Raw genomic sequence first — 24402 nt, 5'->3', positions numbered from 1 at the left:
TATCATCTTAAAGAAGAGGCCAGAAGAGTTCATACTTAGCTGAAGCCCATTCTAAACCCCCCTTATTGACCACTCCTGAAGAAAGTCCCAAGACCTACACAGAGGACTGAAACATGTCGAGAATTTTTTGTCAGTCTAATTAGTTAAACTGTCTGAGTGAATTGAAAATTCCAATGAAGGGACAATCTAATCCTAATTATTGAATAGAATTAGAATAGAAGAATTAGAGATTAGAAAGTCATTATCTCTAAGATCCTTTAGAATTGTATGTTCTTAATGTTTGTCTTTGTCAACACGATACACTTGTATCTTTTTAGAGGGTTTAATCAGGTATTTTAGACTATTTTGCTATCTCCATTAAAATTTGTACTTTTTGAATTAACCAATGGCATTCAGATGAATGGATAACTTTTGATAAAGGATTAAGTCCTATCTTTTCGAGTCTTGTATATGCATGCACAACTACACCATCAGCTTTCTCCTGCCTCTGCACTTGAAGTCCATTTATATTTTTAAAAGTCCTGCTTGGGTGCTTTCTTTCCCAGCAACTAGCCTGCTAATGGCACTTCATTAACTCAGAGTCCATCTTCCTCTTCCCCGTACTATGATTCTTATGGGACTTGAAGTCCATAATGCTCTTGGTGGTTTTATAATCCGTTAACTTGATCTGATTGGTTAACTGAGAGTGCTCAAACTTATGGGAAGTTGGTAAAGGAGTTGATGATTTTCCCTTGGGTTTAGGCCTTTGATATAAGGCAAAATCATGACAATGAGTAGTTGTGACATTAACTTCCTGCACTTCCAATGTACCACTTTTGTGCTGATTAAAAGAACTTTGATGTTCTGTACTTTGGGTAATTCTGGGAGAGGGAATCCTACATTGACAGCATGCCATTCAATATTTAGTTATTAAGGGAATCTCATCAGGCGAAGAGAATGAATAGTTGGACTCTCCTAAGGGAGTCACCACTTCCACCTGACAACCATCTCCTCCATTGTGATCCTCCCTGATCAGGTAGCGGCTGCCTTCCCCTACCCACATGGGAGGAGACTTTAGGCTGGGGTTTAGTGCTGACTCCACAGGATTAATCGCAATATGGAGCGGGTGCAGTTGGGGAGGCATCTGGTGCCATGGTTTTCCCCCATTGCTCTTAATTTATCTCTGTGTCTTTTCTGCACTATTTGGTAGCTGTGGTCATGTTATTCAGTTTTCTGCTTTTTGTAGAGTGAGCAGATTTTTCATGCAGTTGGGATCGACTTCATTGCTGCATTGCAAGTTTGTAGTGAGGCAGCATTTGTAGATGAATCGTCTGACCTCTGGTGATTCGAGGAGGGCTGGGTTCTATGTACTTATTTTTATTTGTATCGAGCATGTCAATTTCCAAAATCATTTGAACGTTTTGAGTTGGAAGATGATCCTCGATGGTGGGCGTTTTCTCTCACTTTGGTCAGGGCTTCTATGTGTGGCAAGGTTTGTGTGTGATTGGATGGGGATGCATCTGTTCCTGAATGTGGCCAGTATCTTATAAGGTATCTTGAAAATATAAGTGTTGACAGCTCTTGTAGGTGGGCTATTTGTGTTACAGCTGGGCGTTCCATTAGATTGGTTGGTGTCTCCTAGTAGATCTCAGTTGACTTTTCGAGCCACTCCTCTACACAGGATCTGTCTTTGCATCATTTTGTCGTGATGTTTAAGGCTGCCCCTGTGGGTTTGTAAATTAGTTCTGAAAGAATACGTTTAAGATGAGGTTAGAGGAAGAAAAATTCATTGACTTTTGTCTGTGTCCTGCACGTAAGGGGCATAATCATGGTGGACAGACCAAATTTATAGTGGGTTGTAACTAGAAGTAAATTTGTAGTTGGTAACACGTAGAAGCAGAATCGCTATGGGGCAGCTTCGGGGCAAAATCACAGTGGTGAACACAGGGCAAAATTAAATTGAAAAACACGTAGGAGCAAACTTACAGTGGTGACTGCTTAGTAGCAAAGTCACAGCATGGAACCAAGTGCAGAACGCCTAGGAACTAAGTCAGTGGGGAACACTTAGAAGCAAATGAGTTAGGAACACCTAATAGCCAATTGAGGAAAACCTACAAGCAAAATCACAGTGGAGAGTAACTAAAAGCAAAATTAAGGTGGGAACAGTAAAAACCAAAATGGCTGTGGATTGTAACTGGAAGTAGAATTACAGTGGGTAAAACCTAGGAGCAAAATCAGTCACAGGATGAGAATTGGTGCTTATGGGGCCAAACTTTAGAAAAGATGTGCAGTGCCTTACTTTGTTGAGTGGTAAACAAGTTGGGACTAGGTTAAAAGATAACCATGTGCATAGGAGATTTGGTTAATTAAAAGATACCTGTCCTATTATTGTATACACCCCCCCCCCCCAGATTAAATGTTCCATTGAAACACTGATGAATTGTGATTTATGAATTGTGAACTTGTATTCTGGCCCAGTCAGCATAATGACTTTGCTACACTGAAAAGACTGTGATATCACATGCAATTTTCTAACATCAGCTTACATGTTTTTGTTAAAAAGCGTATTTTTGGTCGCCCATGAGCGCAGCCTTACTACAGAACGGTAACACCAGTTTTATGCAAGAAAAGATGACTGAACCGCTGAACCTAGAGTTGCTTTTTGCGAGATCTGCCATTAGGGCAGAGAAGCTTTAAACCCAACGCTGAATGGGTTTGAAGATGTGCTGTCTTCTGAAGATGGGGCACAGCCTCGAAATACATTGAGATTGATTATTTGAATCTCAAAGAAGGGGGGTTTGTGTAGTTTGAACTGAAACACTGAATACATTTTGAATACTATATAACAGATTAACTGTATGAACGTGGGGTGCAACCATGGTGTTCTGGTTTCCATTCGGGCCCATTAATGAATTGCATTGACCTGGTAGTGAACCACTTGGTAATGGTTGAACTGTTAACATTTTGAATGTTCTTTCTCTGATTGAACTTCATTGTCCACCAGTCGGTCAATTGTTGCTCAGTGTTGCTGCACCAATGTACAATAAGATCAATTAATAAGCGTATTGTCTTGAAAATGAATTCACATAGAAAAAGCACATTATCATTCATTATGAGTACTGTGACGAATACAGGGAATTCATCCCTTCTCCCCAAGGGGGAACCACCCCTTTTGAGACTAGAGTTAAGCCTGCTCTGCTTAGCAACTCCCAGGTGAGATATCGAGTAAGGATTTCACTGGGGATGACCACCACAGCCCCCTTGAAGGAACAGGAAATGCGCTAGTAAAGCTGTTACCACACCTCCCTTTAACGTATTTGCTGGATATGTGCGACTAAGCAGCACCATCATGTGGAGGACCCTTTAAAGGTGACTGTTTGGTTTCTGACCCGGTACTGTCAACGCGCATCTCTAAAGAATATCAACAATTGTGTCTCTTCTCTCATTCCAGCAAGGAATTTAAAAGACCTGACAAGCATGCAGAATCAGGGAGAGAGAGAGTGAGGGCGAAACACAGAAGTCTGGGATCGAGCGCAGAGGTGGGGACGTGACCCTTGTAGGAGGAACCTGAAGGCAGCACCATGCAGAAAACATGGCAGACATTGGGAGCCAGAGGAGGTGAGAGACTGAGTCAGTGTAACCGAGAGAGAAGCGAATCACAGCCAGAGCGGCACACCAGCGTCCATCCGTCCCAACTCCAGAATTCCTGACGATCACAGGCAGGAGGAACCGAAAGAGGAAACCAGACCATGAAAATGTCAGAGCTGCCACTCTGCAGCAAACGGAGAAGCCACCTTCGCTGAAGAGCAACACCACAGGAGAACAGGATGCAGCAGATCGGAAGACCCTGGGAGGAGGGCGGTGAGGCACTGAGGTAGCCCATTAGGTGTTGACCCAGAAAATACCCTACAAAGGGGTGAAGGCAACCAGAGAATCGGACGCCCTGAGAGACCAGACAGCCAATGAGGGACTGACCCAGAGAATAGCCCATGAGGAGCTGACTCAGAAAATATCCAATAAGGGTGTGAAAGCCACACGATAACCAAACGACCTGAGCGTTTGGGTAAGCCCATGAGTTGCGGAACCACAGAACTCCTCATGAAGAGGGTGAGTGCCATACCGTATCCAGACTACCTGAAGGGCCACATAGTCCACGCAGGGCTATACGATATGAAAAACCAAAGGAGGTGAACAGGCCAAATAGGGATGAAAAAGACACTGAATATAAAATCAAAACAAATCAATATTGTTGTTGCAAACAAGGAACAGGTTTAGAGAGCCAGCTCCAAAGTGGAAGTGAACTTTTTGAACTGAAAAGAACGCTTGCATGGTGGTCCCGAGCAACTTTCTCTAGGAAGAGAAGACTTAAAGGGCCCAACTTTGAACTAATCAGCCCAGAAGCCAAGTAAAGTGGGAGCAGACTTACTTAGGCAAAGATTATGTTGCTTAGTTTTAGTTGTAGGGAAAATATAGGTTTGGTTTTGTCCGACATCCTGACGAGCACCTATTTGTTCTTATCTTTGAAGGTAGGGAAACCCATCATCACCTAGAGATAGTTGAGGCCTTCTTTTCTTTAATAAACCTTGTTGAAGCATGCCGTCCAGTCTGTCTCCAATGTCTGACTTCCCACTGTAACAGTGCATAATTTGATAAACATTTGAATATTCCAGGTACATCAAGACTGTTTTTCTACCTCTTTCTATGCCCCATATGATACTGCTCTTCCCTTTCTCATCAATGAAAGTCGCATGTGATTGATGTGTTTTGGCGCCTAGTGGTATCAAAGTATGGAAGATTCAGTGATGGCAGATAGGATCATGAAATAGCTGCTGAACTGAATTGGTGGACCTAGTTTACAAAAGAGACCTTTATACACAGAACTTAGTCCTCTCATGAAGGACATTGTAGTCAACCGTGTCTTTTTCCTACTTCTCTTATCGGGGACTCATCAGTTGTGAGCCATAGTAAATCATGTGATAAATGTATGTTTTTAATTGCGTTTACAAAATGAAAATGTTATTGTAAACCCAAAGTAGCCTGGTTATAATTTCTTTGCACTTTACAAAACAATTGTGAATCTGTAATAACTACTGTTGGGCTTTGTCTCATAGGGTTTCAGTAAAAGGAATGGTCTATCTTCCAGTGTCCTCCAAGCTTTATGGATTGGTTACAGTACAGATGGTTTGTCTGCTGCTCTGGCGTCTCTTAGGAACCTTTATACTCCCAATGCAAAGGTAAAACATTATGCTTGCAAAATCTTCTGTAAACTAAGTTTCTGTTATATCTTTAAAGTAATCTTTTCCCACGAAGCAAGAGATTTATGTCGATGATTGATGTTATTTTAGATATTGGCAGGTATTTTCTGTAAAAATCATCAGTCCTAGACTCAAACACCTAACAATCATCATACTAGAAAGACATTTACAATGAAAACTCTCCTCTTATGCTACTGTACTCTGTGATTTAAACACTGAGTTTTGTAGACTATGGCCAAAAGAGAGCATTTTAGATGAGCCTCTTTTCAGTACTTGTCTTCATTAATGACATATCTAGATATATCACATTTGGAGGCTATTTTGACTTGCAGGTGTATATTGTGAGATTGAAGAGTTGTAAAAGTAGATTATGTATTGTACTGTACTGGGATACTTCATAAGAGATGGAGACATTTTGAGAAGTCTTATTCGCTGACGCGCTCCAGTGATATCAGATGCATTATGGCCGAGATTGAGTGGGAGGCAGCTATCCATGACGATGGCTCTGGTGGCCTTCCTGAAAGAAATATTTCAAGACTTAAATGCAGAAGGGAATACAGACAGCCAACTCAGGGACATAATTGGGGCCTAACCCAGGAGATCAGGGGCTGCAAAACAATGTTGTATCTCAAATAAATATATATAGAAGAAGAAGCTACATATGGTTATGCTGTATTGAGAGTCCATAGATGCCACAAAAACAATTGTGCAGAGGAGGCCAGGAAGGCTTGGGACATTGCATATAATAATGCAAAGATATCCATCTTCCAGGACCTCCCTGCATATACTCTGGCCAAACAGGGGATGTGCTGCCCCCTGACCCAGTGCCTGAGGGGAAAGTGAGTATGCTACAAGTGGGGTTACCCATTCTCCCTGACATTTCAGTACATGGGGCAGAGAACAATCCTGGTCACTGAGGAGGACATTAGAGGAGCAATCCAGGACTACCTGGAGGACCCGGACACCCAGAGGAGGCCCGCAAGGATAGCGGTGGCAGGAGCAAGTGGAACAGAGACCGAGAGACAGGAGGAGGATCATCACAGGATCCAGAAAATTTAAGAAACTGAACACACCCTCCCGACAAAGGACCGAGGACGGGGCAGCCCTGAAGGATGAAGGTCACTACAGCCCGGCCCGAAACGGGATTTGGGATACGGAAATAACACATGGCAACAATCCCAAAGAACAGCAAGTATGAGGGGTGTATACATGGGACAGCGCATCAAGGGGGGGAGGGAGGGGCTTGACGGATAGAGTATAATTAATAGCAGCCCGGCGGTGGCAGGCACGTTGGTGGTCCGGCCAATTACCAGGAATGGTTGAACGAACTGGCTGGGCGCCGGGGAGGGGGGAGTTAGAGTTGACAGAGTTGTGGGCAGAGGGAGCGGGGGGGGCTGGCGGGGGTCAAGCTTAAGCCCAACCCAGGGGGCATGGGAAAGGGGGGCGAGGGAGAGGGGGACGACAATTTGTTGACAGTAACAGGCAACCAGAGGTTTACTATGGCGACACAACGGCACGGGGTTATTGCACAGAGTGGTGCTCTGATAACGTTGGATAACAAAAAGGTAAAACACAAAAATAGCCGATTGTCTACCCGTGCTGGGGGTGGGCTCCCTGAACGTCAAGGGCCTGAACACCAAGAGGTCCCTACTGAGCAGGGAATTTAGTAGGGCGAAACTGGATATGCTCTTCCTGCAGGAGACCCATTGGGCTAGGGGGAAGGAATCCAACTGGCGAGGGGGAGGGGTTGGAAAGATCTTGTGCGCATCACACAAAACTAAAAAGAGGAGTGGCAATCCTAATGGCGAGGGGTGTGGGCTTCGTCACAGAGCAACATTGAAGGACCCGGAGGGTTGATACTTATTGGTTAGGGGTACACTCCAAGGCACCCCACTAACCCCGGCGGTGGTATAAGGGCCGAATGAGGATCAGGCTAATTTCTGGGAGGGGATGAGAAATAAGCTCCAACTATTTGTGCAAGGCATATTGATAGTGGGGGGGAAATTTTAATATGGTCCTAAATCCCGCACACAATAGGAAAAGACTGACCTCAGGACGCCCGGGCGGCTGACAACCTCATGCAAAGTTTTCACGGCGTCATTCAGGACCTGAGCCTTGAGGACTCACTCCGGAGCACGAAAGCAGGCGACCCCCCCCCCATTGACAGATCCCTGCTCCCATACGCATGGTCCGACCACGATCTGGTTTGGATCACCTTGATGGGAGGGTAGGGGCGAAACCGGCGGCTGCTTTTGAAGTGTAACAACGCCTTGCTGTAGGATGTGGTGATTGCAAAAATGGTGATAGATAGCATTGTTGAATGATTTGAACTGAACGACAACGGGGAGGTTAGCCCACACACACTATGGGATGCATTCAAGGCGACAATACGGGGAGTCCTGATTAAAATTGGTGCCCAAAGAAAAAGGGAAAGGGAAGCCCAGGAGAAAACCCTTCAAAAAAAATAGCTAAGCTTCAACCGGGCGGTTCCCCAGATAGGCCCGTCAACTCGGACCGGGTAACAGCCCTGGAGGAATATAGGCTCCAGCTGAAGGAAGAGAGAAGTCTCCAATTGCTTAAACAAAAATATTCCTACAAGGGGGACAGAGCAGATAAAATATTGGTATGGAAATTGAGGGAGGTTCAGAAAAATAGGATGGCGAAAGCTATGAAGACTGAGACGGGAACACTGGGAAATGACACCGTGAGCATTGAGGGGGCCCTTTCATCGGTTCTATGAGTACGAGTATGGGGACGAGGCCAGCCAAATCGGAGACTTTCTAAAGTCCATCCTGGTACCAGCCCTAGCTAAGAAGGTGGCAGATGACTTGGAGGCCCCTATTTCCGAAGAGAAGATAGTGCGAGTAATCAGGGGGATGAAGGGGGGAGCGTCACCAGGGGAGGATGGGTTCTTGGTGAAATTTTACAAGATGTCCCGCTCCCATTTAACCTCTCACCTGGCACGCGGTCCTCGCTGGGGATATCCTACCCGAAACAATGATGGGTGCAATCATAGTAGTTTTGCCCAAAGAAGGAAAAGACCCGACAGAATGCTCCTCCTATAGACCAATATCGTTGCTTAATGTGGATGTCAAAATCCTGGCAGCGGTGATTGGCAAGAGGATGGAGGGGATTATGCCAACGCTGGTCCATGGAGACCAGGTGGGATTTATAGGGGGACGTCAGGGCTTGGATAATATTCAGAAAACAATAGACTTGATCCATTATGCACAAGAATCGAACCTTGATGCGAGCCTGCTTTCGATAGATTAGAAGAAACATTTGATAGGGTCGAATGGAGGTACATGACACTACTCCTCCAGAGGATGGGGTTTGGAGAACAAATTAGAAAATGGATAGCTGCGTTGTATAGGACGCCAACAGCAAGGGTTCAGGTGAACGGAGAGCTTTTGTCCTCATTCTTCCTATCGCGGGGTATGAGACAGGGGTGCCCTCTCTCCCCCCTAATATATGCCCTTTCAATGGAACCCGTCACCATAGCGGTGAGGTCCCACCTGGGTATCAAGGGAATTGTATGGGGAGAAGCGGAATTCAACCTTCACTGTTTGCAGATGACATCTTAGCATACTTGGTGGAACCCCGTCAATCACACCGCCCCCCTCCTGTCCTTGATAGGATCCTTTTGGCAATTTTCGGGGCTGAAAATTAATAAATCAAAATCTATGTTGCTCCCTTTCCGGGCACAGGACCCACTGCTAGACCCTGTAAATAGGTTCATGGGGATTAGTGTTGAGAAAGATTCCATCTGTTATTTGGGTGTCCTTCTTACCAGGGACCTTTCTGGACTGGCCCCAGCTAACTATGACCCTATAATGATTGAAATCAAGGCAGATATGAGGCGGTGGGGTAATATGATTGTCGTGGTATGGACACATGACAGCGGTGAAAATGAACATATTACCAAGACTGCTTTATCTCTTCACAGCCCTTTTGACAAGAGTCCCAGACCAGACCTTTTAAAGAGCTCCAGAAATCAGTCCAAGCATTCATCTGGCAGGGTAAAACCCTGAGGACTAAGGGGACCATTCTCACCCTACCTAGATAGGATGGGGGCTTCAGACTGCCGCACTTCCGCCTTTACTTTTGTGCAGCCCAGCTCAGGTTGCTCCTAGAACACATGAAAGAGGGATAAAGGGACTTATTGGACCTACCTGGAGGGCATGGACGCTCACCCGCTAAAGTTGCGGGACCTCCTCTGGGCTCCGCAAAAGACAATTCCGAATCGGTTAAAGAACCACCCAACATTAGGGGTTCTCTGGTCGATCTGGAAGAAGGGGGCACAAACCAACCACCTGACAACATGGCCCTCCCCGTTGACCTCGCTTTGGGGCCCCACACTCAGGTTGGGTAGCAGGGGATTCTAGAATGTGCAGTCCTGGTCTGACAATGGTGTGAAATGGGTGGGCCAATTGTTCAGGGAGATAGACTTCTATTATATAAGGAGATGAAAGAGGCACTGGGGCCATGAGACGATCTCTATTTTCGAATATCTCAGGCTGAAGGGCATCCTATGTGAGCTAACTTGGGGGCAAAAACTCAGGAGATCTCGGACTCCCTTCGAGAAAATGTTAGACTCTGCCAACTCAACGAAGGGGAACGGTGTCTAAAATGTACAAGACATTGAATGCCAACAATCTCACAGAGAGGAGAGCGTTCCGTAGTTATTGGACTGGCTTGGCAGAGTAGGTCCTCTCAGAAGAGGTGTGGGACAAGGTCTTCAAAATAGCCTTCCATGGGAACCTATTCACAGTAGACATGGAGTACAATTTAAAAATCCTACGGGGGTTGCATAGGGACCCACTAAAACTATCAAAGATGTTCCCGGGGGTTTCGCCAAAATGTCTGAGTGGATGTGGCCAGGTGGGAACGAGGGAACACATGTTGTGGCACTGTCCGCAGATTCAAAGGTACTGGGGGGATATGAGGGGATGGATTGCAGAGGTCACCAGGGACATACTCCCACAAGACCCATTGACGATGTTACTAGGTCTGCCCCTGAGGGACTCAGATGTATACAGATACCCCAGAATGTGGGAAACGATGCTGAGGGCGAGGAAGGGGACCCTGACGCAGAAATGGAAGAGCCCGGTGGCCCTCTCTAAAGAGGATTGGCAAAGTAAGCTGAAGAACATGTTCCTCATGGACAAATTGACTACAATGGTCAATGATGACTCAAGCACCTTTCGATCGAACCGGGATGGGGTGAGACAATCCTGGGGATGGGAAGTACATTGAGGTACAGATGTCTCGATAGAGCTGAAAGGGGGAAGAAAGACACTGAGAATGGGAAAGGATAGAAGAGTCAGGCGGGGAGATAGGCGAAGGGGAGATCCACTATCATGCACAAAGTGAACAAACTATAGAACGCCATAAAAGTAATTTCCTAGCAAGTTCTCGAGCACCGGCGAAGAAGCTCATTTTGAAAGTCTTAGTGCCGTAGCACGATGCCTACCGTCAAGTTCCAGTGGTTTCAGTTCAAGGAAACCCCAGTTGGTGGAGATCGGGTTGGGGGGGGGAGGGCGTGGGGGAGGGGACATGCTCGATTGTTGTTTGATAATGTATGAAGTGCAACAGAGCTATTCCGGAGGCTACGGTTATTGATTTGCATAAATGCTAATACAACCAAAAGTAAAACAAAACAATTGTGCGCTGATAGTTTGTCACAGTTTAAATGCATGCAAAATGAATAATTGCATTCCCAAAGTTTGGAGTGATATAGCTCGTATGCACTTGCCACTTAAATCTTATATTGAAATGTTTTTTTCAGTACAAACGCATTCTTCATTTTAAGTACTTAAATGATTTAACGTTCTAAGCATTTTAGGTTCCAGGTGAAATGTGTTTCTCTGTGACAGCATGCAGCACTGTTTGGAGCTGTATAGTTGATCTAGTGAAAGGGTATGACAGCATTGGAAAAGTGTGAGAGTATTTAATGAATTGGAAATCTTAATGTTTTTTTAATACTTTTGTTTTGTAGTATGTTATTCTAATGGGTTGTGTCCTCCCACTGATTCATCATCTTAGATATATATTCTCCTGCTTTGCAGCACTAGGAAACATTTTACCAGCTGGGGTGCCGTGTGCTCTGGCGCCGATGGACATAGAGTAGTCGTCTTTTTGACCAGATGTGATGTCGATGCTGCTACAAATACATCGCTTGGGTCCTGTGACCTTGGTTCCTTTTTTCAGCATACTCGGCACGCTACTCAGGAACTTTGCCTCAGAGATATTCTCAGACACTTTCTTTTCCCAAAAATTAATTAACATTTCTGTAGATTACTTAATCATGTCTACTCTGAAACCTTCAGGTTTCAAAAAGTGCTGTGATTACAGCTCTGAGATGTCGCTAACCAACCCCCACAGAATTTGTGTTGTGCGAGTGGTCAGAAATGTGAGGCACTCAACTTTTGGATGATCTCAAAATACACCCTTTTATTAAATAAGATTTAACAAACACCTCAATATCCTTACTCATACAAGGATTTCCCTGCCTATTAAACTAGAGGAAAACATAACACAGGATATCTGGCCCTCACACTTAAACATCAAATACATAAAGAAATATATGCATTTCATAGTAACATCAACAATGATAATCGCATGCTTTCTTGGTAACCTGGGTGAACTCCCATTCCCCAAGTTTCAGGGTAAATTCAGCTCCACTGTTCAATAAAAAGAAACGAGGAAATCTGGGTTTGTAATGCAATCTCAGTTCTTGGCTCCTTCAATGTCAAAACAAAGTTCTGTTACCCAAAGTTCAAAAAGCAAACGATTCTCTTCTTGGTGCAAATAAAGACTTTCCACTTCAACAAATAGCATCAATGTAATTTCCAGCAAAGATGCTTTGCCAAAACTTCCAGTTGTCTGAGAATAAATACCATAGTTCCTTGTTTGGTTAAAGTAAGCACAACTTCTGATAATGTTAATGAAACAGTTCTTGGTTAACAATATGTCTTTCTTTATAAGATTTTTATAAGATTAGGAGTCACGGTTTGTATCTTAGTCAGGATGACTTCACAGCACTTCTACTTTCATTTTAGCAACTCTCTGCTTTGAGTAACTTCTGTCGGATTTCCACATGAGGGTCTACTTCTCTGCCTCATAGGATTCCACCTTCAATTATGCTACTGAAATAGAGAAATCTACTGACCGCGAAATACACCACCACAGTTTCAGTACTCTGCAACTTTAAACCGTGTTCCGATATGACAAGATTCACTTTAGGAAACTTCACCACCTTTTAGTAAGCAAAGCACCCTTCCTCTGAATATTCTTTTTCCAGAGGGGCAGCCTCTTTACCACTCGTGTCTGTCTGCAACACTGACAACCCAAAATTGCCTTTAGGATACACGTCTCTCTTCTTTATATTGGCTTTGGCAATGTAGGTTGTATCAACTTCAAATAACAATTACAAGTAGCAAGTTTCCCTTCCCCCAAACCTTCCTTATCCCTCTGTATTCTGTTAGCCAGGATCATTACTCGGAAGCTTTGTTACCACTCTCTTGGCTTCAGATAATGCTTGCACATTTTAGGCTTGGGCAATTCTAGTGTTCTATTTGGCTCACAGTAATGCTTACACCTTTGTTTGGCTCTGGGAAAGGCTGATTTCAACCCTAATTGGGGAGACACTTTGCTCACTCTTGGCTTGGGCAATGCTCGCTCTTTACTGCTTGTAATGACAATGTTCAAGCACTTAACCTCTATTGTTAGAATGGGTTTACTTGCTTCATTAAAGATTCAGAGGTTATACTTACTCACGGAATATTTATTAGGCCCACACAACCACTCCGTTATTTGTGTTCATAAAATGAAAGTTCAATAAAAAGGTTTAATCTCGTTTCTTCCTTACGCGAGTAAAGAGGGAATTGCTGCTTATAAGCAAGTGCTACAATTAAACGGTTCCATTATTAAACAATCAATGTTAGGCTTAGCATCACTTTTGCTCACGTGCAAGTGATTGTATTTCTGAATACTGTTGACGGTATTGCTCGCACAATCAGATCGCTCAGTCAGACTCACCGGCTTCTGTATTCCTACCTTCGCGGGCTGCAGAACTTCTGCGACTTCTTTTTGGACCCATACCCTTCCTTGCTGAAGGTGCCTCCAGTCGAGCCATGCAATTAAGGAGCTCCTCTCATTCATTAGACCCACGGCTTCACAGCAAATTCTGGCCATGTTCTCTGGCACGCTTCTTGCTGTGCACTCTCTGCAATTAGGTTTATATGGGGACAAGCAGTTTTTCTTCACGCCTTCTGCTGCACAACCTCTGCACATCAGAGTTTGGGGGAACAGGACCCTCACAGGACAGGCAGTTGAAATCTGCTGGATCAGAGTCATGGTGTCCCTTCGGTTCTCCCACTTCCACCTGGATTGCCAACATTGGGCTTTCTTCCACCTGCTTCTAATACTGCTGCATACATCCCAGCCACAGTTCCAGCTCTTTCTAATGGCCTGCACCTGAGGCGGCCTTTTAAGCCTCCCAGCTTCCCTCAAATGTGGGCCATCCGGTTTAATTGCCTGACTATTGCTCTAACATTGCTCTTCGGCCCTCTTCCTCGTCCACGTACTTATAGGATTGTCGGACTTGTAGTCCCCAACAACAAAATTAGGTCTTTTTGTCAACTTCTTATTTTTAAGGGTATATTTATTTCCCTTAAAGGTATTGAGGGATGAATCATCAGATTTTATTGGTAAAGAGGAAGAGAGTTTATTTAAGGCAGCATTTATAGATTCCCTTTCGTTGTATCTGTGGGACTCAGGAGGATGTGTATCCTTAAGGGCCTCGAATGGTCTTTCCTTCCTTAGTGTTTGTTCAGATTTTATGTCAACTGTGCCCATAGCCACAGATTGTATATGTGGTTCAGCTATATCATAACGACAATATGCCATTACGTACTTTGGACATTTTAAAAGGTTCTCCTCTTTCTTTTAAAGAATAAATACTTCGTCTCATCCAACGGGATCTCCTCACCACGCTGGGCCATGTCTCCTCTCAGGTGATCCTCCCGTAGTACACCACATGGTCAGGAACAGGAAGTGCCTGGCCACCTGGGAGGAGACTTTAGGCAGGGTTTTAGTGGGGTATCCATAGGATTCATAACAGGTGCCTTGGTACCGACCATATTGTATCGCACAGCAGGCTTGTGTCAAGTTATGATACCTAAAACCTTAAAGGAGAGATCCTACAAATTGGCCCTGGGTCGTCTGTCTTCGAAGTTGCCAAGTACGACACCGTCGAAACACATACCCAATGAAAGTAAAGCCTCCACAGCTGATAAATCATCAGAGAAAGTAAACATAAAACAATCAAAGCACCATAAAATATCTCACTCTAGGAGCGACTCCTATCATTCATCATCTTCCTCATCAAAAAAGAGAAGGAGGCAGCATTAGTCCAGACTTGTCACCAGAAAAAGGGGTCTGTTTCCCGTCTAAACCTGCCTTGGTGGAGAAGTAGTAAAATAATGCAGGTCTTCGAGAAAGCGATTAGTGGAATGTTGCCACTACTGACAAAATTGGCAGCTGACACATTCTTCGACACTCCGTCGAATCCATCGGCGCCGTTTTAGTCAAAAATTCACTCATCGATACACTTGCAGATCTCTTGACTAGACTTGTTCCAAAGTCTAGAAGGACTTTTATTTCCTCTTTCCAGGACATTATCGATGAGGATGACGACCGATTCCCTTCAGGTTTGAGCCTATGGGTCTTCCTTGGCAACCTGGGGAGTTTCAGGAAGAGGAAAAAAGGCTATCTGATCTACCTTCTGCCCTGCATGACGCAAGTGGCTTGGACACCTCTCCTCGGGTGGAATTTCCACATGGAGATCCTCAAGCCCACTCTAATGTGTTGTACAGGAAAATGATGGCTACGGTAACCGACATAACAGAATACAGCCTTTGAGCGTGCCATTCCCTTGCACAGTGCCGTCAAAAATTCCCTTATGGAGTTATGGTAGTCTCCCTGCTCAGGGCCAGCAGTCCACAAGGATTTTTCTAGGAAGTACAGACCAGCCTCGTCCAATCCGGAATTCCTTACCAGACAACCAGCACATGATAGTCTGTTGGTACAGGCTTCGACTGTTGGCAACAAGCCTAGCGTCTATCGGCAACAAGCCTAGCGCCTATCCCTCTTTACCTCCTGACAGGGATGACAAGCGTTATGACGCTCTGGCTAAAAGGGTTTCTCCTCTGGCAGTATGGCACTAAAAGCTGTTAATGCTTTTCTCTGGCACAAGTTAGTCATTTTTTTGGTTAACACATTTTATTGAAAATGAAAGGGTTGGGAAAAGCCCTCTCTGACCCTGCTCTAGGAGGAGCGTCCCTACCTAAAACCAAAAACTAAGGATCTGTCTGTGTCGGGATGTCAAAATCGAAACCGGCTTGTGTCCAAAAGTTCTATTCTGACCATCACACTATAAACTAAACTATAAGGTGAAAAGGGAAATGTCTTTTACCACAGGTGATGGCAAAAGAGTTTGTAGAGGAAAAATAAACAGCTCCAACACAAGTTCTCCAAGGGTGAAAAGCCTTGGCTCCAGAGGGTGGCTACCTTCCCCTGGAATGCTCCTCAAGACAAATGATTCTTTGTTCAACAGTTCTATGTGTCTTTCTTGGCCTACAACAGTACTTTTGTTTACAAAGATGCATAGCCTTGTAGTTCCACTTCTTTAAAAAATTTCCTTTTGTCTGGTAAACACAGTTCTATGTTTCTTTACTTCTTGTAGACTTGCGACTGCCTGGTATAACCCCTGCCAGGACTTCTCATTCACTTATGATTGTATGGTACACTCTCCTGCCAGGGCTTCTTGTATTCACACACAATTGTAATTGCCTAGTTTACTTTCCTGCCAGGATTTCTTATAATGAAACGCTGTTCCTCTTTTACTTCCACAGTTGTGCATACCCTTTTTGGTACAGTATATCTCCTTGATACATAATTCGCTTTGGATTCCCCACATATTTGTATGCCATACAATCATATCTTGTTAGGGGCCTTACTAACAATATACTTTCTTGTTTCGCATTCAGTCTCTTTACTTTCTCACCTTCTGTGACTTTAATTATTATAGCTAAACGCCCAGAGATCCCACTGTGTTTGGCATGACTCAACGGCTCTTGTTGGTGATCCTGGCTCTGTTTGTGCTCATGCGGCAAATGTGTACCACCTGCTCTCCTCACTGTACTGCTCTTGCTTCACTCTGGATTCTCCCGCAGCCTCAGCATGCCTTTCTCGATCCAGGTCCCGGTAGGTAAAATGCTGCTTCCATTGGTCGCCACACACCCAAAGTTTTCCACTGGCTCCTGGCGTGCCTGCGGCTTGACCTGTCCTTGCAGCATTTCTCTTCTCCCCTGCTGACGAGTCGTTTGGCTGCACCACACCAGTTCATGCTTCCAAGCATCACAATCCTCGTGGATGAATTAGACGCATTCTTCCAAACACCTGCATACGGCTATGATTTAGTCTCCAGTCTTTAAATCTCCAGCATACAGGTGCACTTTGTAAACAAATAGAAAGCTCCTGGAGCATGTGGCTCCTTTCATTCTGCATTGTTCGTTCCCACGTCCCAGTATTTGGGTGATTGTGAGAAAATGAGTCTAGTTCTGTCATGTGAAGATTCATCTGGTTCAGAAAATCAGGGTTTGTCCAGGATGCCCAAGCAAAACTGCTCAACCATACCTTTTGACGGTACACACCTTTTTGGCCAAAAGGCTGAGAACAGTCTTGAAGAATTACAGGCTTCCAAGCCTGCAGCGGAGTCCTTAGGAAAGACAATACGACAGCCTCCTCAACTCAATGGAAGGGAAAACCCTTTTGTTACTACAATTATAAACCGAAAGGGAAGTAACCCACCCCTCATCAAGGTCAGAGACACTTCTCTCAGCCTTCCAGAGGTTGAGGAAGTAAAGCACAGGCCACTTCTGCGTCTGTTCCCTCCAATGCACCCCCTGCTACAAAGCCCTCAAGGAGAGTGCTCTACATATCCTGAAGTTGGGTCACCAAGTTCCAGAATGGCCAGTACCTGCCAGCCCTAGACTTCCTATGGTTGCTTGGCCTCATGACATCCTGCATCTTCCTAATGCCAGTGGCTCGATTGAGAATGAAATCGCTCCAATCAGCCCTCAGATCTCAATGGTCGCAGTTCTCTGGCAGTATGATGGACTTGATTCCAGTCCTGAGCAGAGTTGCTCTGGATCTCCTCTGGTGGACTTGAACAGAGAATGTAATGGCGGGAGAACAGTTTTGACAACTGTAGCCAGAGGCTACTGCAGTGACCGATGCGTCTCTGAAAGTCTGGAGTGCTCACCTGAACGACCTGACGGTGAGCAGGCTGTGGTCTCTGGTTGAGAAAAACATTGTCACACAAACCAGTGAACAATTCAACAGAGAGTGATCGAAGTAAGGTTAGTGCCTTGAGACTGGCAAGCATACACAACAGCAGATACAACAGTAACAGCAGCAGCAGCATGCATAAAAGCATAAGACCTGCAATGTCAGAAGCTTGATTTAACTGATGCAGAACTGCTCGAGGCTGAGTCGTCTATATAGCAAGCCTTCGGAAAGTCTGCATCATTGTCAGCAGTAATGAGCGAACAACCAGACGCTGAGCTGTCTGAGATGGCTTTAAATAACATAAACAACGTAACTGACGGGAAACCGGAAGAGGCTGAAGGCGGCCCGGGATTATCAGGAGACTCAATGCTGGCAGTTGAAACAATCAACACTCGGGGAATGGATGGCGTGGATGGCATGGTTAAAACACACTTACCAGACATAAAAATAATGTGTTATTTATATAGCGCCTTTATCCAAAGCGCTTCACAGACCACATATTTACATACAATATCACCCAACCAAAATTGGTACTCATTTATCGATCTCGGAAGGATGAAAGGATGAGTTGGCCTTGCCGGGATTCGAACCTGCGACCTGCAGATCACAGCAGCGAGCGCTCAACCCGCTGAGCTAACTTACCGGCTGACATGCCGACGCAAAGGGGTACGTTGAGTTTGGCGAGTTTAGGCAACACAAGCTTGCAGTCTGATAAAGCCAACAATGAGGGGTGGAAAGATTCAGCCAAAGTGGAAAACATCCTGAAAGGGGCCGCCAAGACCAAAGCCAAACGCAGTAGCACACATGGAACACACAGCAGTTGAAATTGAGTGCGACTCACAATTACAATGTGTAACGGATGGAGATTCAGCGCGATCATGCCAGCAAAACTTCCAGGGTAGTGATGTGCACAAAACACTGTTAAGGAATCAAATGTTAATGCCAGTGATGGGAAAACTCAGAAAAGGGCGCAGCGCTTTAATTTTAATGAAATCTCGATCGCAGAGGAAATTAAAGTACTTAAACTCCAGACAAATTTCTTTACAAAGAGGAAAAATGGGGGCGGTTTAACTGTCAGAAAGCACCCCAAAACCTATGCTAACGTGAACCACAATGCATGTGAGGCAGTGAACAAAAAACGAAATAGACATGGACGTTTCAGAGTCGTGTGACACAGATACCCGCAATATTACGAACATCCAATGGCAACAAATGTGTGAATTCACCTTGCACGGTCTGGAACTAAAGCATACTAAACAAATAGAATCAGCAACAGCAAAAAGCACGCCGATTAGGCATAGGTCAACAAGAGGTTTGCTGGATGACAGCGGGCAGTGCGCAGAACGAACTGAAGAGTCCGGCAGATTAACAGAATCAGACTCAACATGATGGAATAAATAACTCAAAAAAACATGAACAGAAGAAGTGAAATTCTGAACCAGCAAACGGGTAAGACTCACTTATCTATTGCAGCAGGAATTCAGATCCATAATAATGTTATGGCCGCAATGACAATTTCACTGAGACCATACACCAAACTCTACGAGGCAATGAATGAAAGCATAAAAGACAATGCAACACTACTAACAATGATGCACACAAAACTAGTATTTCTAGAAGCATTTACAACAAAAGTGGAGGAAAGGCTAAATCTGGAAGCAGAAACCTCTGCGACATGGCTAAGGCAACTGTGTGATCTTGCAAGTGATGAGCATGGAGAAAAAGCAGTAACAATGTCAGCACTTTTGGATTCAATCAAACGGATGAGAAATTTGGTATCTGACAAAGAGAGAGAATCAGGGAGATATTCGGAGGACTACAGAACGAATGGCATGGTTAAAGGGGGCTTATTGACAGCGCCCTGTGTTCAACACAAAGTTCAACAAATAATTTCAACCACAGATGATCAATTTCGAAAGAACTTAGAAGAGTGCATCAAGTTAGATCAAACAATAAGGCTAAATTGCCTATCGGGCAAAAGGCTACATCCAATAAAACAAGAGACAGCAAGCACAATTAATTCACGACATCTGGTTGTAGAAAGACAGAATATGAAGAGAACTCAAAAACTGTCATGATCTCTGCTTCCAAAAGATCAGGACTTGCCCGACTCCCTTGGAAGCAGACCCATAACCCCGGTTCCGAGTGCCAGCCAGTCCCAATTGGGACCTTTTGGACCCTGTCCAGGCTCATAAAGATGCCCAGTCCCAGCGCTGGAAGCGCCGGGCTCATAATGCTTGGGTGGACTTACCTGCAGCAGACCATGCTGCTTACTTACCTGCCAGTTGAACCCCTGATCCTCTTCTGTTTGGGACTACTTTTCCTGTTGGGTGGGGCAGGAGCCACTCCCTAGGTTCAGAACACTGGAACTCTTCTGGAAAGCAGGAACTCTTTTCTTACCTAGGCGTGGCTGTGGAAGGAGGCACCTAAGCACTACAGGAGGCTATTTAAACCACACCCGATGGATGAATCTTGCTTTGCGTTATTCTGCATTCTCTGCAGCAGAACGCTCATCGTGTCTTCTGCTTCTGATCCTGGGCCTAAGGGAACAAAGGCTTACCATCCTGGAATCCAGTCTTCAGCAGCACCTGTAAAGACAAAGAAAGAACAGGTTAGCACTATGGTCTTCAGTGGCAGCGCATCTCTTACCTGGTCCATCGGCTGTCACCAACGCCTCGTGCTGCATTCCGGCATCTGAAAGACAAAGGCTTACCTACTCTTCGCATGCTCCGGAGGTCTTCGCACTGCATTCCGGCATCTGAAAGACAAAAGCTTACCAGCTCTTCGCACGCTCCGGAGGCCTTCGGCGCTGCATCCCGCATCTGAAAGACAAAAGAAGGTGCGTTTAAAGACATTGGGCAATTTTATTACTCACGTGCCATTACTCCTTCCCACGCTGAATCCAGTGGGTATTCCAGCACCCTTCAGCTTCTCTAAAGCTCCGAACTTGTACCTGCAAGATAAAAGGGACAGTTAGTGCGCATCGTGAAGCAGGCTACAAGCGCTTACTTACGTGCTTCCAGGCGCTTCTATTCCTCACGCGGGTTCGATCCTCAACTCTCATCAGCCCGCCATCCGCCATCGCCGGAACCCTGCAAAACAAGAGATATCCTTACAAAAGACTTTTAAGACATTTGAAGTGCCCAGAACTTACCGTTCCTGCAGTTAACGACGGACAGCAGTCCTCTGAGGTCAAGAGGCCTGCACCCTTATCCAGTGAAGAAACTGGTTACGGCACCCTGCCCCGAGGCAGATGGAGAGCTCGGCGTTCACTTACCTAAGGTGAGGGCGTTAACCTTTGGGGTTCTACAGGAGAAGAGAAAGGGAAGAGGAGAGAGGCACCCAATAACCCCAGTTCATTAATCCCATATTTTCTATCTGCAGACATCTTACTCTTCGAGTCAGACATACAGTGCACAGAGGTCCAGCCCAAAGAGCCAACCGTGTGTTACACATCACCTTTGAAGATACGGCATTCACCCAGTCAAGACCGGCGCCTCTGCGGGAATCAGGTGAGCGTTACAAAAACCATTGGCCAACATCGTAAAAGGACAAAGGGCAGTTTCTACAATACAGGTGGAAGTTGAGGATAACAACTTGAATTCAGTGCTGGAACGACGTCAACAGTCCACGGTGTCAATGTGACGAACACAAGACCCCCTCAGTCAAAAGAAAAGTATTGTAGAACAGCGTCTAACACGACTCTTGATATACAAAAGGATGTTCTATACTCCATCTTTCAACACCAAAAAAACATTATGATAAAGACAATGACATAGAACTGGTACCCTCAACAACACCACCATAAAAACAACACAACATTGTGAACAAAAAAGGAACAAGGAAATTAAAAATATAATTTTAAAAATTATAATATTAAAAATGGCGCAAAGTTGAGATCAAACGGGTCCCGGGCTTTCTTACGGAACCTAACAACACCACCTCATTGAAACATAACGACTGCACAGGAGAGGGCATATGAAGTAGTAACATCACAGATGGTCCCAAAAGCAAGGAGTGTGGCAATATATCTAGATACAATGATGTATGAAAGTAACGCAGACTCTGTAGTTGAAGAAGTGGCTGGTAGCCATGAGCTGATCAATATTTCATTCTACATCAAAGAGAACGAGGTCCCTGGAAAGTCAACCTTCGGGAAATCTACATGATGAACAAGACTGGATGCACAACTGCCTAGCGATCGAGGGAATGGTTCCCCAGAGGGAGAACGAGTTACAGCTAGGAATCCAGAAAATAGTCAAGATACTATACAGTTCCTAACTTATACCAAAAGCAAAGAGCCTCAAAACAGACATCTAAGGTGAGCCCAAAAAAAACTTTGGTTCAACGAATCCTAGTTGCTGGGATTGGTATCCCAAAAGATAGGGTGTTACAATAAACAAAAGTATGGCCAGACAGTTCTTAAAGCCATCAAATAAAGCTGATGTGAACAAAATGGCAAAGATTAGGGTAGCGAACATCTTTACGGACAGAAGTGAAGTAAACATGAGCCGTAAAAATGTAATGCACTTAATCAACTGTGTACCTTCAATACAGACTATTTATCGGACATAGCAATTGTGGAGTATGTCGATGAAAGTAGAGCCGATCGGGTCATTCTTCACTTAAAATCGAAAATGGTCAAAGAAACCTTACTAAAAGGAAGTTCGGAGATGTTACGACGGGGCTTGGACCTAAAAGAGCAGGATCCAGAAACCTCAGGAAAAGAGAAGTTGGGCTGTAATGCATGGCTGGACACTGTTAGACCCACAAAATCTTATGACAAAATGGCACAACACAAAATATTGGATCCAGAAAGACCGCCTTCAATGAGAGTTACATTTGACAACAAAATGAAGGAACAAAAAGAGGTAAAGTCCAGGCAGATGGAAAAAAGCAAATAAAACAGTGACAACGATTGGACATGGCTGGCCTTAGCCCTAAACAAACCAAAGAAGGATTATCTAGCAAAATATTTCCAAAACCCCAGGAAGCACCCTTATCATGGAACACCATTGTGTTTAAACAACTGTTCAATTAGAAAATCAACTGAAAGGCACCCAGATAATTTTCCTGCAAGAAACATGGCTACAAACCCTGGTCTATGAAGGATACGACATCTTAATAAATCCAGCCAAAAAAGGGGTAAATGGAAGACCTTTATGCTGGTATTCTCACTCTAATAAGAATGGACAGTAACTTAAAGGTAATCAACTACAGGAACCCAAACCCATATATCCAATGGGTCATAATACAAAAAGAGGTACACAGTGACTGTGATTCGTCGCAAATGGTTTTGATGAACCTTTACTTGAATCCGGTAAAAATTCAAACAAACAACTTCCTGAGTATAGTAACAAGAATAATGGACAACACAGACCAGAAGTTCTGCAGACCGCTTATTTTAATCTGCAGTGACTTGAATATCAAGTGTTTGGACAAAAATGCTGCTCCAATAACTGATGAGATGGGAGAAGAAGAAAAGGCCCAATCAAAATGGGCACAACTAACAGAGTCCCGTAACCTTTACATGCTGAATGGACAAACTCGGGGATATATCCTGGGGAAAAAGACCTGGACTAACGGAACTCAAAAGAGTCGACCATTGATTACATCTGGATATCAAGGAATCACCTACAAAAGGCTAAGCATCTTGATGTGTTACCCAGTGATTGAGTGACCGTAATCTACTGAAGTTGACATGGAATGAACATTTTGCAAAAGAACTAGCCGCCAAAAATCAACCATTGGAAATAAACCACAGAGGAAATCGTTTGAAGCTAAGGAAAAAATATGTTTTTACGATAACAACCAACTACTTTGATCAGATTAACAGCGGATCAATTAACACCTCCAATGATCCTCTCTTGAAGTCCTATAAAGTAGTTAACAAAGGGATGAAAGTTCCTCTATTACAACCAAGGCACTTATACAGCAAAGCTGTGGTGGAACGGAGAAGGCGACTTAGACATGATTTAACACAGCTTAAAAGATCTAATACGCTTGTCAGTGACGCAGAGTTATTGAGTCTATTAAAAAAGAAAAAACAGCAATATAAAAACTTGCTGATGAGTTTCAGAAAACAACGCGACCAAGAGAAAGGCAAAGTAATGCTAAAAGCAATAACCAACTCGACATCTAGAGATATGTGGGCCATCATAAACATCACTTTAAACCAACAGAGCCGTCTCAGGAGTGGAGTAACAGAAACCAAATGGATAGAACACTAATCAAAGGTTTTTGCGAGTTCTGCAGGAGAAAAGGCAGACCCACGTGAGGGTATGCAACAGCAATGGGACATGAGAGTAGATGATTGCCAAATTGAAGGAATGATAAGAAAAATTTAAAATGAATCCACGGCAGGGCCTAACGGGTTAACCAACCTACTGTTAAAAACGGATCCAGAGGCATTTGCAAGACTTATAGCAATCATCTTTAAGAACATCGAGAAATGTGGAACCTTACCAGCCTCATGGACAACAAGAATAATTATTCCTATCTTCAAAAAGGGTTTGACAGATGAACCAGCCAATTACCGGCCAATAGCCCTGCTTGATGCGATTGGAAAAAATTCTTACGTCCATTCTTCAAGTGAGATTAACGCAGTGGGCAGATAGTGTTAAAATAACTGATCCAGGACAAACTGGATTCACGAAGGGCACAGGGAACGATTTGGACCTGTTTATTCTTTCATTACTAAAGCTAAACACTATAAGAGCTAATGGCAAACTCAATCTTGCCTTTAATGAACTGAAACAAGCTTTTGATGGTTAAACAGGCAGAAACTGTGGACAAAACTACGGGCCTGGGGATG

The 24402-nt window shown here is 44.4% G+C and overlaps 1 protein-coding gene across 4 annotated transcripts in view; it reads left to right on the top strand.

Annotated features, from left to right (window-relative positions):
* Positions 1–24402, top strand: part of TANC1 (tetratricopeptide repeat, ankyrin repeat and coiled-coil containing 1) — a 2406012-nt gene that overhangs the window by 1780330 nt on the left and 601280 nt on the right. For all 4 annotated transcript variants that reach the window (XM_069616378.1, XM_069616375.1, XM_069616376.1 and 1 more), the window contains one exon: positions 5091–5213. In XM_069616378.1, coding sequence (XP_069472479.1) covers positions 5091–5213 — 123 coding nt within the window. The remainder of the gene's footprint in view (positions 1–5090; positions 5214–24402) is intronic.

This window comes from Ambystoma mexicanum, chromosome 9, assembly GCF_040938575.1.
Source record: "Ambystoma mexicanum isolate Mex_15411 chromosome 9, UKY_AmexF1_1, whole genome shotgun sequence".
Taxonomy (NCBI): domain Eukaryota; kingdom Metazoa; phylum Chordata; class Amphibia; order Caudata; family Ambystomatidae; genus Ambystoma; species Ambystoma mexicanum.
This window is presented reverse-complemented; position numbering and strand designations above follow the sequence as displayed.